Genomic DNA, 18,277 nt, shown 5'->3' with positions numbered 1-18,277 from the left:
CTTCCTTCATCAAAGTCCCAGTGCTTTGGACCTAAAAGGCACTCAGTGGGTATTGAATTGATGAATGAATTACACGTTTATTGAGCACCACGCCCTTTTGATTTGTAGCAGTGACATCTTCATATACCTTGATAGAGTAAGTGGTAAGTCTTTCTTCGCTGCAGCTGAAAAGTCAACTTCCCCTTAATTAGAATTTTGCCTGTAAATGTACGGAACGTGTCACGAGTCCTTTTACTTATTTCTTTATTTTTATTGAAGTATAATTGATTTAAAATATCATGTGTGTTTCCATTGTACAACAAAGTGACTCGGTTACGTATATGTATATATCAATATTCTTCTTTTAAAAATTCTTTTCCATTATAGGTTATTACAAGATATTGAATATAGTTCCCTGGGCTATACAGTAATTCCTTGTTGTTTATCTGTTTTATACTGAATATGTGGTAGTGTGCATCTGTTAATCCCATACTCCCAATTTATCCCCCCCACCACGAGTCCTTCTAGATGGGCTGGTTCACGGTGCTTAGGACCTTGGATGGCAACTTAGATGTGGTTGCAGTTAAATTATTGACAACTCCTTTCTTTCAGAACATGCTTTTCGTTGAGATCCCTGAGTATCGGAACAAGCACATTCGGACATCAGTGAAGGTGAACTTCTATGTCATTAACGGGAAAAGAAAACGAAGTCAGCCTCAGCACTTTACCTACCATCCAGGTAAGAAGTTCTCTCCGCAGGCCCCCTGTGTGTGGAGAGGCAGCATCGGCCTCTGGGTGAGGATGCACGCGATCTGCTAGGTGACCTAGGGCAGGTGACTCAACCTCTCTGAGCCTCAGTTTCCTCATCTGTCATATGGCACCTTCCTTATAAGAGTTATATAAATCAAATGCACATAAAGTGCTCAGGATGGCGCACATCAACAATATTAACTATTGTTGTTATTAATATTTTCTTGCGAGGGCAGAATAATAATGGGGCACATGTAGACTTGTTCACCAGAAGGTGGCAAAACTGATGACTCCTATCCCTGGTTTAGATTTGATCACAATAGGGGTAGAAGGTGAATATGCCCTAAAATGTGGACTCTTAGGGACCCCACAGCAGGTGGTCACCTGGTGGCCAAATGGAGTTGCCGGGCGGATAACCAGGCCAGGAGGCCTCATTCTTACAAAGCACTACAGTCCTAAGAAGGGCGACGAGAGCCATTTTGCATTCATTCATTTGTCCAGAAAATATCAGAGTGTCAGGCACTGTTTTAGCTTGGAGACACAAGAGTGAACACAACAAAAATCCCTGCCCTCCTGGAGCCGATGTTCTAACAGGGGATGCAGATGAAAGATAATACTGATGGAAGGGGATTCAGATCATAAGTAATACTGATATTACTGATATGTTGGGTTGTGGTTAGGGCTGCAGAAAGAGGCTACAAACTTCCCAAGGCTGAGACAGGCCTGCCAGCAGCCTTTCCAGGAAGTCTACAATCTGAGAATGTCAGCCAGGGTGTAATTTCCAACCTGTGACAGTTTCACATGGAGCCTCTGGGCTGCCGGCAGCACAAAAGTGAGGGCCTGGCTTGGGTGGAATGCGTGCGTCCACAGGTTTGTGTGGCACGGTGAGTGTTCCATTGTCCCACGACTGGTGTACCATGCCGTGAGTGGCAAAGGCCTAATGGGACCCAGAACTGGGGGAGAATCTCTGGGAGGGCTCTAGACCGCAGTTCAACGATCCTTTGTAACAGAGGTTTTCAATTATGTGTCACGTGCTGTCGCCCCTCCTGCGTGGCGATGAGGCCTGTCTGGGTCTGGGCATCAGCACTCACCTGCCTGAACTTGGCTCGAGTGAGAACTCGAGGCCCAGGTACCTGGAGACGGTCTTTGAGTGGCTTCCTGAGAAGTTGGAGTCAAAGCTGCGTTTTTGCTGTAGATGCTGAAACTCCTTTGCCCCCTCCAGCCCCCAGCATTTGGGAGCTCCCCCCACAATTTTATTATGGTCCTGTCACCAATTCATTTACTCCAGTGAAAAGAAAACTGATTCCTCAGTTCCTGGGCCTGGTGATGCTTTGGTAAAGGATGTCGGAGAAGTACGAATTCTGGTGACTGTCCTGGGCGGGGAGAGAGGAACGGTGACCTCACCAACACTCACAGTAGTAATAGTGATAGTAGCAACAACAGCAAACATTGAGCACTTACTGTATGCAGTCACTGTGCATACATATCTCGTTTAATCTTGCCCACAACCCCATGGGGTAGGTATGATTGTTCCTGCCAGCTAACAGATGGGGAGACTGAGGCCCAGGCCAGCAGGCCTCATTCCCCCAAAGTACTACGAAACTAAGGAGGCCGACAGTCACCGTTTGGTCATTCCTTTGTCCAGAAAATATCTGAGTGCCGATTAAGTGCCAGGTACGGTTTTAGGCGCCGGGGATCCAGCACTGAAAAAAAATCCTCCCTTTGAGGAGCTGACATTCTAGTGGGGGGTTTCAGATAATGAGTGAGCACGTAAAGTGCACAGATACTTCAGCTGGCGGTAAGTATGATGAAGGACAGCAAGCAGGGGAGGGGCTGCAGCTGCCAGAGCAGGAGGAGGCGGCGGAGGCATAAGTTTACATCAAGCATTCTTCCCCGAGCTCTCCCCCTGGGCAAAAAGGCTGCACAAGGGCTGACACAGACCCACCAGCCACTTTTCCACTGTCAGAAAGACCTATAGTTCAAGATCATCACCCAGGGTAAAATTTCTAACCTAAGACAATTGCACAGGGAGCCTCTTGCCCAAGGCTAATAAGTGACAGAGCCTAGATCTTTGATCCCACCCTTGTGGACTCCTAAGGCCGTGTTCCTAACCGCTGTCTTCTAATCCTCTATGCACCCCTGTGGCACTAAGAATGGTGCACCCCGTGTGCTTTTCTCTTCTCTCAGTCCCAGCCATCAAGACGGAGCCCACTGATGAATACGACCCCACCTTGATCTGCAGCCCTGCCCACGGGGGCCTGGGGAGCCAGCCTTACTACCCACAGCACCCAATGGTGGCCGAGTCCCCCTCCTGCCTCGTGGCCACCATGGCTCCCTGCCAGCAATTCCGCTCAGGGCTCTCATCCCCCGACGCCCGCTACCAGCAGCAGAACCCAGCGGCCGTCCTCTACCAGCGGAGCAAGAGCCTGAGCCCCAGCCTGCTGGGCTACCAGCAGCCGGCCCTCATGGCCGCCCCCCTGTCCCTCGCGGATGCCCACCGCTCCGTGCTAGTGCACGCTGGCTCCCAGGGCCAGAGCTCGGCCCTGCTCCACTCCAGTCCAGCCAACCAGCAGGCCTCACCGGTGATCCACTACTCGCCCACCAACCAGCAGCTGCGCTGCGGAAGCCACCAGGAGTTCCAGCACATCGTGTACTGCGAGAACTTCGCGCCCGGCACCACCAGGCCCGGCCCACCCCCTGTCAGTCAAGGTCAGAGGCTGAGCCCGGGCTCCTACCCGACGGTCATTCAGCAGCAGAATGCCACAAGCCAAAGAGCCGCCAAAAACGGACCTCCGGTCAGTGACCAAAAGGAAGTATTACCCGCGGGCGTGACCATTAAACAGGAGCAGAACTTGGACCAGACCTACCTGGATGACGGTAAGATGCTTGTTTTTCTCACGGCCCGTGAGTTCGGTGCCCCGAAGCATCTCCCCAGCAAGTTTACTGCACGGCCTGGGTATCTTCCTTCACCTGTTTGGGCCTCAGTGTCCCCCTCCTTAATCTGAGGGAGTTGAATAAGATAACCTTTAAGGCCTCACCCAACTCTGTGCGAGAATCACCTCCAAGCAGGAGTTCTGGGCTGGGTGGTAGGAGCTTTCGTTGCTCCCCTACAACCATTGCAACAGAAAGAGCAAAGGAGGGCACTTCCGGCCCTAGGGGTGTCCCCCGGGTCACGAACTGGGTCAGTTTAACTGCTTCCACTCTTTCCACTTGCCACATTTAGACCAAGGATAGGGAAACAGAAAGGAAGGAAAGCTAACCTTTTATTCCCGGAAAGAAAAAAAAAAAATCCCACTTTATAGCCCTCTTGTGTGTGTTTGGGGGAGGGGGAGGGGGCCGGGGGAAGGAGAAGTCTCGTTGAAAAGTGGCTCTCTCGGAAGGGAGCATGAATGGAGGCTTGCGGGCAGGCTGCGGGCGTATCTCTGCCCTGTGCCAGTGGAACAGAGCCGCACATTGATGGGAGGGAAGCAGCGGGCTTCCGTTGTGGTGAGCCCAGCTGATGGGGTGGCTGGACCAATGAAAAGAGGCAGAGGCAGCTTCGTGTGTCTGTAGGCGCCTGAGTCTGTTGGCGGGGGCCCAGCTGGACGGTAGTCTTGTTGGAGTGGCCATGTGTGTGACATTGGTCTGTGATCGCAGGGAGGAAGGGCCAGTTGTGTTGGCAGGACTCACCTGGGGTCAGCCAGGTGCGGGTGAAGGACAGAGAGGGCGGGGCAGGCAGAGCAGCCTTCCCCTGGGGGCGCCAGAAGAAGGAAGACAGGTGGTTTGAATTTCTGAATGGGAGAAGGAAAGCCTATACGGCTGGCGGCCATCCACAGCTCCGGCCTCCCACTCTACCGGCAGTAGCATCTGATATACCCTGAAACCTCAATTATTTAGGAAAATGTCCTCTCAGGAACCCAGCCAAGAAGTAGGAAGTAAGGCAGAAAGCTTCAGAATAGCCACAGTAGTTATCACAAAGACCAGGTGCTGGTTATCAGACACTCCAGCGGCAGGAATCCTTTGGTGCTCACTTGGAGACCATTGACTTTTCCTTTATGCAAAGTTTTGACGATCCGGGTTATCTGGGGGTTCAGTGACTTCTTGTAGTTTCCATGTCCTCTCTCTAGTAAAACAGTCTTTCAAAAACTTCCCCCAAATGCATCCAGCAAAGATGCTTAGAGCCACTTAGTATAGGGTCAGACTGCCCCGCGTGCCTTACAGGGCTGACCTCAAGGTATTGCTGAGTTAATAATTGATCTGTCCTGAATAATCAAACACAGGTTGAGTTCGGGGCGCTGTGCTCCATTTTAAAAGAGAGACCAAGGTGTCATCCACTTTTGAACAATTTACACCCAAAATGGTGAAGATAAAGTTTTGGTGCTTACCTGAAAGGGGGCTATCATGTAGAAAATTCAACTAATGCAGAATGCCTTACCCGAGTGAGAGGGTAAATGGAATGCGGCTGTAACTGGAACCTCTCTCCACGTGTGCGCTCAGGGGCTGGAGCAGGGCAGAGGTGCTTCATAAATAAATGATGGCAGAGCAGGGACTGGCACTCTCCCCCGTGGACTCTGTCCGGCGCTGGTTTAGTGTCTAGAGTAAGAAATGTGCCAGTCCCTCCCGCTCACCCTGTCCATCATCCCACATAGTAGACCAGTGGTGAGCATCTCGGGTGGAGAGTGGGAGTCCATCCCTGGTTCTCCGTGGTACATCAGATTCCAAGTGGGCCTCACATGGTCATGAGTAACCTTTAAGTATCTGTGGTAGCCCCAGACAGAAGTTTGTGTTACGGAGAAAGCAGCGGAGAATGGAGACCCTTTGGGGCCTCCTAAGTGTCTTTCTGAACACAGGCAGGTTCAAGGTCGTGGTGAGGGCGATCTCCCAGAGGGTCAGTAACACGAGTCAGCTCTAAGGCTGTCTTTGAGAACCGAGATAGTGAAATTGCTTCTACTGGTGGAGGCTTTTCTTAAGTACGTTCTCCATAAGCCCAGTTCCCTGGGATTTTAGGAGGTATTCTCTGCAATGCGGGTTCTGTGGCTGAGAAAGCAAAAAATACTTGATAAAACCAAGTTTTTAAAAACCTTGTTTACTATAGGACTTCTCAGAGCCTTTACTGAGCTAGTGGACATTCTCAATCTCTGAAACGAGGGGGAGGTAGCACTTGCCAGAATTACTTGATCACCCTGACAACTCCAGGGGGCGCTGTTCACATTGTATTTGATTGTACCCTCTGTGAACGGGGGCCCTTGGAGTTATACAGCGTGGCAGGCCTGGGACCCGTCTCCCCTGATGTGCGGGAGAAATGACATGAAGGAATCTGAGAATTCAGAACAAGCACCGCCCCGTCCCATGTGCTGTATGCAGTCTTCTCAATTTGGGGGCTTCACGTTCCTGGGCCCAGAGCATGACAGGGCAGGGGAATAATCTCCACCCATGTGGTCCCCAAAAGGCAGCAATGTGGCTGCTGGTTAGATGTTCCGTGCTTGACTGGAATTGTCCCCAAGGCTCTGCCCAGCCCAGGTCCCTCTGCTGGGGAGGTGCTCATGTGGCCTGATGGCCAGCGGTGAGCCCCAAACTGCACCACCGCTGTAGCCGCCAGGAAGAGGGGTGCAGCATTGTCTCCTAGCTGCTGGGGTTTCAGATCCCTCTCACAGACGCCGTCTGGCCTGTGCACTCACGAAACATTCTCAGACTCCACTGTTGGCTTTGTGAATGTGGGACGCAGACTTCTCAGCTCTGGCATTTCTGACAGGTAAACTGGAAATCCCTGGGTCATTTCTCTAGTCTGTTTGGGAGGCATCCTAGGTCGTTTTCCATCCCTTTCGTCAATTCCCCAAAGGAGGTCTCCCCACAAAATACAGCTCTGGCTGCCCAAGCTCCAGCGGGACGTGCTTCCCAGGTGGGGGCTATTTCTCACCTGCCGTTCATTTGCCTTTTGGGATTTATGGCAAACTGGACTTTGCTTGGAAGCTTTGTGAGAGCTGGGCTTAAGTGCTTTGAGGGTCAAAGGGAGGTTCTGCAGCTGCAAAGAGAAGAGTCACCAGAGGACATGGGTCCGAATGCAAACACGTCGTCTTAGAAGTGAACCACGCTGCTCACCTGTGATCCCGGAAGCCCCAGTGTTTGGTTATCTTTCCCCGACCCTTTGCTAATGATCAGATCGATCCATTGTCTGGTCTGGGCATCCTACCTGGCTCCACCTCTCTTCCTCCCCAGCTGCATTCCTGCACACAGACGCTGCCGTCTGTCTTGGCCCCCTTTGTTCCTGGAACTCCAAAATGCAGCTTCTGCTTTCTCCACTCCAAAGACTTGAGACGTTTTCCAAAAGTCTCTTTTTTTCTGTGGTACGCGGGCCTCTCACTGTTGTGGCCTCTCCTGTTGCGGAGCACAGGCTCCAGACGCGCAGGCTCAGCGGCCATGGCTCACGGGCCCAGCCGCTCCGCGGCATGTGGGATCTTCCTGGACCGGGGCACGAACCCGTGTCCCCTGCATTGGCAGGCAGACTCTCTTCCCTGTGCCACCAGGGAAGCCCCAAAAGTCTCTTTTTGAGCTAACAAAATAAGTGATATTTCAGGGCAAAATATACCCTCACTCCTCTCCTCGTGTTCCTCTGCCCGCCCCAACTCAGGCGCACTCTTGAGAAATGCATGCTTTGCACGCACACTCACTGTTTTTCTCTCTGTCCCCTTGTCTCCTCTGTAACCAGTTTCTTGTTCTCAAGCCCCGGGTCGTACCTGGCAAATACCCTCAGCTCCTAGCAGTAGCCCGATCCTGTGAACTGTGAGCCCTCCTCTCCATCCCTCCTCCACCAGCCTCCCTCCCTCTCACCCAAAGGCATCAACTGGTTGTCTTTTCTGTGCCAGTCCCTCTGGGACTAAGGGGGTACGCTGGTGAGCGAGTCAAAAGTCCTTGCTCTTGTGGGGTGTTTTTTTGGGGAAACGAGGCAGACGTTAGCATGTGAGGTAATAAACCAGCTTATTTCAGGTGGTGATAAAAAGCCACGAGGGAGGGCTTCCCTGGTGGCGCAGTGGTTGAGAGTCCGCCTGCCGATGCAGGGGACACGGGTTCGTGCCCCGGTCCGGGAAGATCCCACATGCCGCGGAGCAGCTGGGCCCGTGAGCCATGGCCGCTGAGCCCGCGCGCCCGGAGCCTGTGCTCCGCAACGGGAGAGGCCACAACCGTGAGAGGCCCACGTACCGCCAAAAAAAAAAAAAAAAAGCCACAAGGGAAAGCACACAAGGTCAGGAGCCAGAGTGTGGCCGGGTGGAGGTGGTGTTGGCCCCCTGAGACCGAGTGCACAGCGAGGCCGGCTCTGAGGGAGTGGGGCTTCGGGGAGCATCGGAGGGAAGGGTGTTTGGGGAGCAGCAGAGGCTGTGAGGTCAGAGGCTGGGCCAGTGTCGGTGGGTTTCTGGCAGCAGGGCAGCGCGATTCGATTTACCTTCTGAAGAGATCGCTGGCCGCATTTGGAAAATGGACACTAGGGAGGCAGAGGTGAAAAACAAAGGGTTTACCTCGCTTTAGACACATCCAGGTACTAGACTGTGAGTCCCGCGGCGGGAATGTTGGGGGCGGGGCAGGGGAGGCACAATTTAAAAGGTTGCCTTGTGCCTCCGTCCACTAGTGTGGTTATTGGAAACCTAACTGGAAGAGCCAAAATGTGATGAGTTCACAAGGAATTCTGATCCCCTCCCCTGCCTAGAACTGAAGGGCGGCTCCACTTTCTACCGCCCAGGGCGCCTGCGTGGAGCAGGTACCAGCGTTCGTGCAGTGCCGGGATGGGGCGGGGTGGGGGGCAGGCAGGCCAGAGAGGCACTGGGGAACTGGGACCCGGAGGGCACTCCTGCCGGGTGCCTCAGGTGACGCGTTCTCGGAAGAGCTGGGGGTTCTCAGGTCATCAGGCCATCTCACCATGGGCTCTGGGGTAGTGAGCCTACGCCGGCAGCCTCGAGACTCAGCCACGGACAAGCACACCCAGGGACAGGGATGAGGCCTGGGACTCAAAGGAGATCCTCCATCCCTTTCTGGAAATGTCTTAGGGAGAAGGATGAGGTCTCAGTGATTGGCCAGAGCCTCTGCCAGTGGCTTGTAAGGATGGCAGCAGGTGTGTGTGTGTGTGTGTGTGTGTGTGTGTGTGTGTGTGTGTGTGTGTGTGTGTGTGTGTGTGTGTGTGTGTGTGTTTATACACGTAGGAAGAGCACAAACCAGTTTGTTTTTCAATCTGCTTTCCCATTCTTCATACTTGAAAATCATTTATTGAAATACATTGAATAAATTTGAATGTTTCTATATATTTAAATATTGAAATATAGGCACACTTAGAAATCAATAGTGTATTCTGCATTTCACCAGGTGGACCACCCAGGTAATCACCACCCAGACCATGCATGACATGGAATCTTGTTAGCACCCCAGGAGCACCCTGGCGTGTAATCTTCTGCCTTCTCCACAAAGGTGGCCATGACCCTGCTTTCTAAGCCCCAGAGGTTCAGTTTGCCTTCCTGTAGAAACAAGTCGCAGAGCTGTGCCCTTTGTGTCTGGCTTCCTTCTGTCAGCCACTAGCTTGTGAGACCCGGCAATGTTGTTGGCTGTAGTTGTTCATTCGTTTTGTTGTCATGGATTATTCCACTGGGGAAACATTCTACCATCTCTGTGTCCATGTTCCTGTTGATGGACACTGGGGTTGTTTCCAATTTTATGAAGAAGCCTTCCATGAACACTCTTTTTTTTTTTTTCGCGGTACGTGGGCCTCTCACTGTTGTGGCCTCTCCCGTTGCGGAGCACAGGCTCCGGACGCGCAGGCTCAGCGGCCATGGCTCACGGGCCCAGCCTCTCCGCGGCACGTGGGATCTTCCTGGACCGGGCCACGAACCTGTATCCCCTGCATCGGCAGGCGGACTCTCAACCACTGCGCCACCAGGGAAGCCCCATGAACACTCTTGAACTCTTCTTTTGCTGCACACACAGGTCAGGAGTGGAGCCCTTGCCAGATGGTTTTCCAAAGTGGTTGTACCCGTTTATACACCCACAGCAGGGCAGGGGGTCCTACAAAGCGGTTTTAAGTTTAGTTCACTTTGTATCTTCTCACCTTGGGACCTGCCCTCAGTTCTAATGAAGGTGCCTAGTTATGGGGGTTCCAGGCTGCAGACCCAGGGGGCTGCAAGCTGTTTGGTTATCAGCTGCTCTGACCCCTGCTTGGACCGGTTACTTAAACTCTCTGGGCCTCTGTTTTCTTACCCATGAAGACTACACCTCCTGTTCAGATACTCAAACTGCCAAGCATGCATTAAGATCTGCACTTGGAAATAAGGCTCCTAAAAGACGTTCAACGATTAATATTCGCTCCATTAATAGTAATGGTGATGATTGTAATAACCTTGCTTCCCTTGAAGTTTCTTGTGGTGCCTTTTCCAGCCTTGCCTTTATTTTGGCCACTTGAATACTTTGACCTTTTTTGTTAGATGAGAATACTCCACATGGAAAAAAGGTAGGGAAAAGCCCCAGAGAACGCACTGATCTGTGGCTCACAGAGGCTGCCTTTCAGGCTACAGAGAAGTGGAGTGTACATGTGCTGTTCACGTCGGGGCCCAGACATGGCCCAATTTCAATTCCCTGCTGCCTGCTCTCCTCCGCCCCAGGAGTGAACACGGCAGGTTGGAATGAACCCCAAACTCGCCCATGGAGGTTAGGCGGCCGGCAAGAGCTTGCCCTTGACCCTCGGAAGCCACTCGGGTGCACCGGGAGGAGCTGGCCACACCTTGTGCATTCCTCCATGGGGTGGTCTCCTGGGGCTGCCAGGCGGTGGAGCCAAAGGTGCTGCCCCGCCGCATAAAATGTGTGCAGGGTAGTGGCCTGCCCGTGGGCATTCTCTTTCCTCGGTTGGGCCTAGTTTGAATCTTCCCCTTGCCTTGTTCCCGGTTCTCAGGACTTACTTGCCATGTCTCTGTAAGACATGTTGAATGGAGCTTTGAATATCAGCGTTCGTGCTTCCCTGTGGCCTTGGGCAAGTGACTAGCCTTGCCGTGCCTCGGTTTGCCCATCCACAGAATGGACACGATCCCAGCTCTTCCCTCACGAGGCTGTGGTGAGAAAGTATTGAGTTAATGCGCATCGTACTTTTAGAACAGGGCGTGGCCCAAAGTACTTCCCGATAAACGTTAGCTGCTGTTTTTCTTCGTGAATTTAATTGACTGCTTGTAGGACGTGGTTCAAATTTTTTACGATATATCTGCATAGGAGAATAGAAAATGGGCTATTCTGGTCTTTGGCGATGAGGACCACTTGCCTGTGTGCCCCATCTCTTCCATGTGAGCCAAAGTAGGGGACAAAGCCCCCAGGGCACTGGCTCAAGGTTTCCTTCCCAAGCTTCTTTCAGGGACCTCGGGACATTTACCTGCACACGGGGACGATGCCCCGGGCCCAGGGACAGCTGGGAAGTCCAGTTAGCGTGTCCCCTGCTATGCATCCTCGGTGGAGCATAGCAGGGCCCAACCGCAGGCCCAAGTTTTGCTAGTTGTGCCATCGGCAGAGGGTCCCAGGGTGTCCTTTTAAAAAGCTCTTTACCCAGAGGCTGGATGTGCCGGAGTGTGAGAACAGGCCAGGGAAGAATGGACAGAGGGCCACACCCTCCAATGTGCAGGAAGTGGGAGAGGAATCGAGGGTGGAAGAGCCATCTGTGACTGGCCTGGCTTTGTTCAGCAGGTCAGGGATCTGTAATTGGGGCCGGTCCATGCCTCCGGCAAAGCCTGTGACAAAGCAGCTCCTGTCTGGAGAGGCGTGCAAAGCCCACGGACGGCCTGGCTGCTGCTGACAGCGGCCATGTGCCTGGCCGCCGTGTTGGCCCAGGAGGGCTCGGCTTCTGGCGGCCACCCTGGCAGCGGTGGTGCTGATGGAGGGTGACATGCAGGGATTCTCTGTTCTGATGAGAACCAAGCAAAGTGGTTGCCTGGCTTCTGGCACCGTGGAGAGCCCGAGTCAGGTGTTGTAGTGCAGGGCTGTGCGGGGCACCAGAAACTGCCAGAAACCACCAGCGCCAAGTTTAATTCACACGGCCACCTTTAGCTGGGCACCAATAGAGTCCAGGCTTCCTTTGAGGGCTTTGGTCAGCATTCTTTTTAAAGACCACATAAAAATATCTGTATTTTACAGAGGCACTATGTTTACATGCTTGAACAAACAAAACAATATAAAAAGAGATCCAGCAAAGTCTCACTCCCATTTTTGCTCTGCTCCCTGAGACTAGTTTTCTTGAGCCTTCTGGAGTAGTATTTCTTAGTCTTTTGATCACTATTGCCACCTTTTCTACTCAGGCTCCTTTCTAGATAATTTTTTCCTAATCGCCACCCCCATGAACTGTCAATCCCATAGATGCACTATATACCTGTTTAGGTACCGGGGCCCTTTGCAGGGTCACCAACCATTGTAATAGAACCAACTTTCACCCCTTTGGGGTGGTATCCTTCCCATTGGGAATGCACGTTAGAGTATCTGTATGTAATCGTGAGCACACGCAAACGTATCTTCTCATTTTCCCCTTTTAGTCTGTAAGAGGTAGTAACGTATACACACAGGTCCCCTGTGGGTGGGGAATTGGGTATCTCTGGCCACCACAGGCAGCACTTATACATCTGTCACTCAGTGAATGGGCGGTTATGTCAGGGGACCGTTCTCTGGAATGGGATGTCTGGTCCGAGGGTCCAGCCTCGATTCAGGGCCTGCTGGGTGTAGAGTTTCTGGAGTTGTCCTGCCTGGCTTTCAGTCTGGCCTCACCACTTCACTCTTTTGTGACCTCAGGTAAGCCACTTATGATAATGGCCCCCAGTTCTCAGGGTTATTGCATGCATGGAAATGGGAGCATCCTTTGTAAGGAAAGCGCTTTGACCAGTACCCGGTGTGCATGGTGGGTGCTCCAGTAGTTGTTCATATACTCTTCTGCCACCACCACTACCGCCAATATCATCGTCATCATCATCACTTCTGGGCCATTGCTATAGTCTGAATGTTTGTGTCTCCCACAGCTTATACGTTGAAACCTATCCCCCAATGTGATGGTATTAGGAAGTGGGGCCTTTGGGAGATGCTTAGGTCCTGAGGATGGAGCCCCCTGAATGGGATTAGTGCCCTTTTAAGAGAGACCCCACCAAGCTCCCTAGTCCCCTTCCACCGTGTGAGGTTATGCTGAGAAAGCAGCCATCTGTGAAGAAGCGGGCCATATCTGCCGGCATTTTAATCTTGGACTTCTCAGCCTCTGAAACTGTGAGAAACAAATGTTTGTTGTTTATAAGCCATCAAGTGGCTTTTTTGTTATAGCCTCCTAACTAGACTAAGACAGCCGGCAGGTAGTGGGGGCAGAGCTGGGCTTTGAAGAAGAGCCCTGAGGCTGACTCTTAGCCCTTGTCCTTATTACCCTGCTGGGCTACTTCTTGTTAATTCAGCAAAGAATATTTAGAGTCTCAGTGGAAAATGCCAAAGTCCAGAAAACTGCTTGCCTAGAGACAAGCCCACAAAATTTGCAGGAGCTCCTGGTTGAAGATTGCTTCACGGAGCCAGTAGAAGGTCTGCATCCCTCTCCCAGGAAAATAAACCTCATGTAGGTGTCTGTTCCAGGGGCATCTTTATTTTGCCCCTCTTGATGTTTCCCCACCTTCTAAGAACCTCAGATTTCTAGCTGTGACACTTCGTTGTCCTTTCATCCCAAATCATGTGTACTTTGTGTTGCTGGCTTATGTAAATGTAAGGAACCACCTTCCAGCTGACTCCAGGCCCAGAAGTGCTCAGCCATCTTTTTGAAATTCTGCAAAGCAGCTGTTTTCAAAGGAATGTGTTCTTGCATTTCGAGGTCAGAAGCTACCAAACCAGAAGATAGTCCGTTCTCAGACTTGCTGTCCACTCAGCCCGTATTCCAGAGTAGCCTCTGACCCACAAAGAGCAGACAGGACCCAAGAAAGAGGACCAAGGAGACATCATTTGGTGTCATCCGATGGCCCCAGAGTCAGCCACCAAACCCCAACTTTTAAGGATTCGGAGTCATTTGGACTGTGTTTATTTTCCACTTCCAAAATGAGGTTATTGTCTGGGGGAAACAAGTAAATATCCTGGTGAAGGAATAAGGTGATCAGTTAAGATGTATGGGGAGGTCAGCATCCTTTTTTTCCAAGGCCCTTCTAGACTTTCATTCTTACTAGCACTTACTGCAGAAGTGCTGGGACTGACTTCCCCGCTTAGTGGATGTGCCAGACACGCTGGAAACATGGCTTGTTTCAGGATGATGCAGCAACTGGGTGATTATTGTGAACGCCATTCCATGCAGGACTGTACTTGTGATGGCCTTCACTCGTCCCAGGCCATCACCTAACATAATCCAGAATGTGTGTATTTAAAAATGTGTATTAAAAAATGCATAACTCCCCAATATCAGCTCGAGCTGTAATTTGTTTCTCTCTAGAGAAGTTAGAACTTGAAAAGCAGTTTAGTTATTTGAGGCTATGAATTAGATGGGGGGGGCAGTTAATCAAAATCTTATTTTAATACTGAATTTCTTCCTGTACTCCCTACCTTCTCCTCCATCAATCAGCCCTAACCCATTTCAGATAAATAGTAAAGTTTATTTTCCGGAAAAAGGAAAAATAAACGTTTAATGAAATAGCCCTAGTTTTATTCCTTTCTGTAGAGTTGAGATTTGGGTGCATTTTGTCTTTTGTTGCCCCCGAGTATAGTTCTGGATTCTTTTTTTGCCCTGGACCTATTCAACTTTAGTTTAGCACCATTTTCTTTTACTTTTCATCCGGGAAGGGCTTTGTTCTTGGGAAGTGATGAAACCATTTCTCTGGCTCTTCTCCACTGCATTCCCGACACCTCTTTAATTTGTTATTGACCCCGGGATCTGGCTAGCTGAGACTGTGACTCTGAAGGCAGGACTGGGGCCTGTTTTGCCCATCTCCGATGTCCACAGTCTGTCTCTAGGTGAAGTCAAAGGCAAACCGAGGGTCGAATTTGAAGAGAGAGTCTGTTCAGGTCCTCAGCAACCAATCCTGCCACTTTCAGGTGTCAGGATGACATTGGCCTCATCCCTTTCAACTGCCATGAAATCAGATCTCCGGCCAGGCAAGTGAAGCAGAGTGCACCGTGGTCGTTTTACAACGAGGGCCGAGTATCCCAACTCGATTTTGCGGCGGGCTTGTCTGCTGCAAGTGGTTTGGACTTAAGTCCCAGGCGTTCTGCAAACCAACAAATGGGTTTCAGCTGAAGCCTGTTAGTTCCACCATCCCGGGAAAGTTGAAAGGCCACTCCCTGGTTGTTAGTTTCCAAAACTCTGGACAGAGTGGCTGTTCTGTTGCATAAGCCGACTGCGTGGGGAACGCCTTTGAAATGTTCCGCAGCCGGTTCTTATAGATTTCTGGAAGTCGATGCAGTCTTTTGAATTCTCAGCTTTATTGGAAGCCTAAAAAAGAATTGACCCAAAATTGATGAATGCACCCTTTCCACTTCTTACAGATGGATTGAGTTGTGGTCTGCTTCAGGACTTGGCATGCGGGCGGCCAACTAGTGTTCCATGGGCTGCATTGAGCCTGCAGATATTTTGTTTGGCCCACACAGTATTTAAAAAAATATTTGGATTAGATGCCAACGTTTAAAAACCAGGAGATTGCACATAAAAATACAGATTTCCGGCTTTCCTTGGAAAATCCAAGCATCTGGCCACCCTGGGCCCCATATTCTGCACGGCGGCTACCTGGAGTCACAGTCAAGGCTGGTCCTGAGTAGAGACCACCTCCTTTATTCAGACAGAGCATGTACTTGTCCGTGGTGCTCCCCCTCCCCCTCTGTCTCCTGAAGATGGATGGAGTGTCCGTTGTTATTTACCAGCACGCTGGTACTGTTGTTCCTTTTATACTTGGCCGACCTCACTCAGTCAAGGTTTCCATCCAGACCCGTTCGGCATCTGCATTTGTTAGCGCTCTTCTGGAAGTGGCTCTTCCGTGGCCACCTAACCCAGCACCTGGTGCACAGTGGGGACTCTGGAGGTGTCAGCTCCCTCTTTCTTCCGTCTCCCTCCTTGTGGCCAGGGGTAAGATTTAAAAACACCTTTTTGGATGAAACGCTGTAAATATATATAAACATAGAGTAGCACAGTGTACCCACTTACCCACCACTCAGCTCCAACTGTGGTCAACTCGTGGCCAGTCGGGTTTCTTTTACGCCTCTGTCTTCTACCACCTCGATTTCACAATAATAGTTTGAAGCAAATCCTACACATCAAAACTCCTAGATACCAAAACCATATCATTTTGTGTGTGAATATTCAGTATGTATCTCTAAAAGAAAAGGTTTCTGAAAATACTCATAACACACATGAAACTTAATGAAAATTCTGTAAAATCATGAAATATCTGGTGTTTAAACTTCCAGTCTTCTCACACATAACATAAAGGTTTCCTCCTTCTTTGTTTTGTTTTTATTATTTGATAGTCTGAATCAGGATTCAGACCAGGCCCACACACTGCACGTGGATGCCTTGGGGTCTAAGACTGTTGTCATCCAGAGGTTCCCCCTCTAGATTAAATAACAGAACCCTTTTTTGGTTTTATCATCATCATTATTGTTATTTTGCAATTTATTTGTTGAAAAAACCAGATTGTTCATCCTATAAAATTTCTCACAGTCTGGTTTTTACCAATTATGTCCCCATGGTGAGGTTTAGCATCTTCCTGTAAATTGGCAGTCAGTTCTAGTGGTTTCATGGATTCAGGTTTAACTGGGCAAGACTGCTTCATAGGTGGGCGCATCTTTCTGTCAGGCAGCACGTGCTGTCAGGCTGTCCCCTTCTTGGTGATGTTACCAGCTACTGATGGTCAGTGCCGAAACTCCATTAATTCAGTGGTGCATTGATTGCAAAATGGTGATATTCTGTTCTAATTCTGTCTTCCCTTCCTCTTCTGTTAGCTGGAAAACTTCTATAAAGAGAAACTTTCCTTCATCAACAATGGTAGGATTCATATAGGAAAAGCAGGATGAATGCTTGATTCTTTCCCTTTATTTACCAGTTTTTAAAATAATGGGTTGTTCATTAACATCGTCCAGTGGTGATCAATTAAGGGTTTTTTTTTTTTTGGTACCGTTATGAACTCATAGATTTAAGCATAACTGATGTTTTAAGATTCTAATGGGCTCTTTTGCTTGCTCCTTTTGTCTTTATCATTTGAGGGATCTAAATAATATGACTTTCTCTCCTTTTTTCACCTGGCTTAGCAATATGCTCAGATACATATTTTTTAAAATAAATTTATTTATTTATTTTTGGCTGTGTTGGGTCTTCAGTGCTTCGTGTGGGCTTTCTCTAGTTGCTGTGAGCGGGGGCTACTCTTCGTTGCGGTGCGCGGGCTTCTCGTTGTTGTGGCCTCTCCTGTTGAGGAGCACAGGCTCTAGAGCGCAGGCTCAGCAGTTGTGGCGCACGGGCCTAGCTGCCCCGCGGCACGTGGGATCCTCCCGGGCCAGGACCCGAACCCGTGTCCCCTGCATTGGCAGGCAGACTCCCAACCACTGTGCCACCAGGGAAGCCCCAATGCTCAGATATTTTGAGACATCAGGAAGGAAAGAACCCTATACGCAGACTAAGGGTTGTGTTCCCTACATGTGTGAAGGGGAAATCATAAAATAGCTCTTGAGTGCCATCTGGCTCAGAGATCCCTCGCAGCATTGACGAGTCTTTAAGAGTGGTTTAAGAACAGAGTTTACAGGGCAGGGGAAAGTTATGTATTGATGCGGATGTAGAGGGCACCCAAAGTAACAGCAGCTTAAACAAGATAGATGATTGATTTCTCATGTAACAGCACAGGCATAAGCAGTCCAGTGCTGGTATACTGGTCCCATGGTGCCAAGACTAGGCTCTTTCTGTCTTATCACCCTGCCATTCTTAGGGTGGTACCCTCATCTGCACTAAGATGGCTCCTGGATGCAGGAGACGGTGGAGGAAAAGAGGAAGAAAGGCATGCCCCTTCTCTTTAAGGGCATAACCTGGAAATCTCATATATCCCAGCATCTGATACCTCATTGGCCAGAACTTTGTCATGTGACCAGAGTGAGCTGCAGGGGAGTCTGGGAAATGTAGTTTTTATATTTACCCAACCATGTGCAGAGCTAAAGCCTATTACTGTGGAAGACAGGAAGAATGGGTTCTGGGTCTCTGCACAAGAAGCATGATCATAATGGGAAAATAGCTCCAAAAGGAGGTTGGATATTTTGTATTGTTTAATATTCTTAGGAGTTTCTTCATCTATTCCACAAATATTTATTGAATGCTTCCTATGTGCCAAGTGCAATTTTAGGTCCTGGGGACACAGAAATGCATTAAACAGGTCCCTGCTTTCATGAAGCTTACCTCCTAGTTAGGGAACCAAACAGCTAAACAAATATGTAGTTGTCTCTCTGCATCTACAGGGAATTAGTCCCAGGATCCCCTGCAGATACCAAAATCCATGGGTGCTCAAGTCTTTTATATAAAATTGTGTAGTGTTTGCATATAACCTACATGTATCCTCATGTATACTTTAAATGATCTCCAGATTAATCGTAA

The 18,277-nt window shown here is 50.0% G+C and overlaps 1 protein-coding gene across 3 annotated transcripts in view; it reads left to right on the top strand.

The window, feature by feature from the left end:
- NFATC2 (nuclear factor of activated T cells 2) overlaps positions 1–18,277 on the top strand; it is a gene marked incomplete at its 5' end in the record, with an annotated part of 156,240 nt that overhangs the window by 110,835 nt on the left and 27,128 nt on the right. For all 3 annotated transcript variants that reach the window (XM_082669737.1, XM_082669736.1, XM_082669738.1), the window contains 2 exons: positions 592–718; positions 2,917–3,606. In XM_082669737.1, coding sequence (XP_082525863.1) covers positions 592–718; positions 2,917–3,606 — 817 coding nt within the window. The remainder of the gene's footprint in view (positions 1–591; positions 719–2,916; positions 3,607–18,277) is intronic.

This window comes from Grampus griseus, assembly GCF_964374135.1.
Source record: "Grampus griseus genome assembly, chromosome: 14".
NCBI classification, from domain to species: Eukaryota; Metazoa; Chordata; class Mammalia; order Artiodactyla; family Delphinidae; genus Grampus; species Grampus griseus.
Note: the sequence above shows the minus strand (reverse complement) of the source record. Positions and strands in the feature narration are given on the sequence as shown.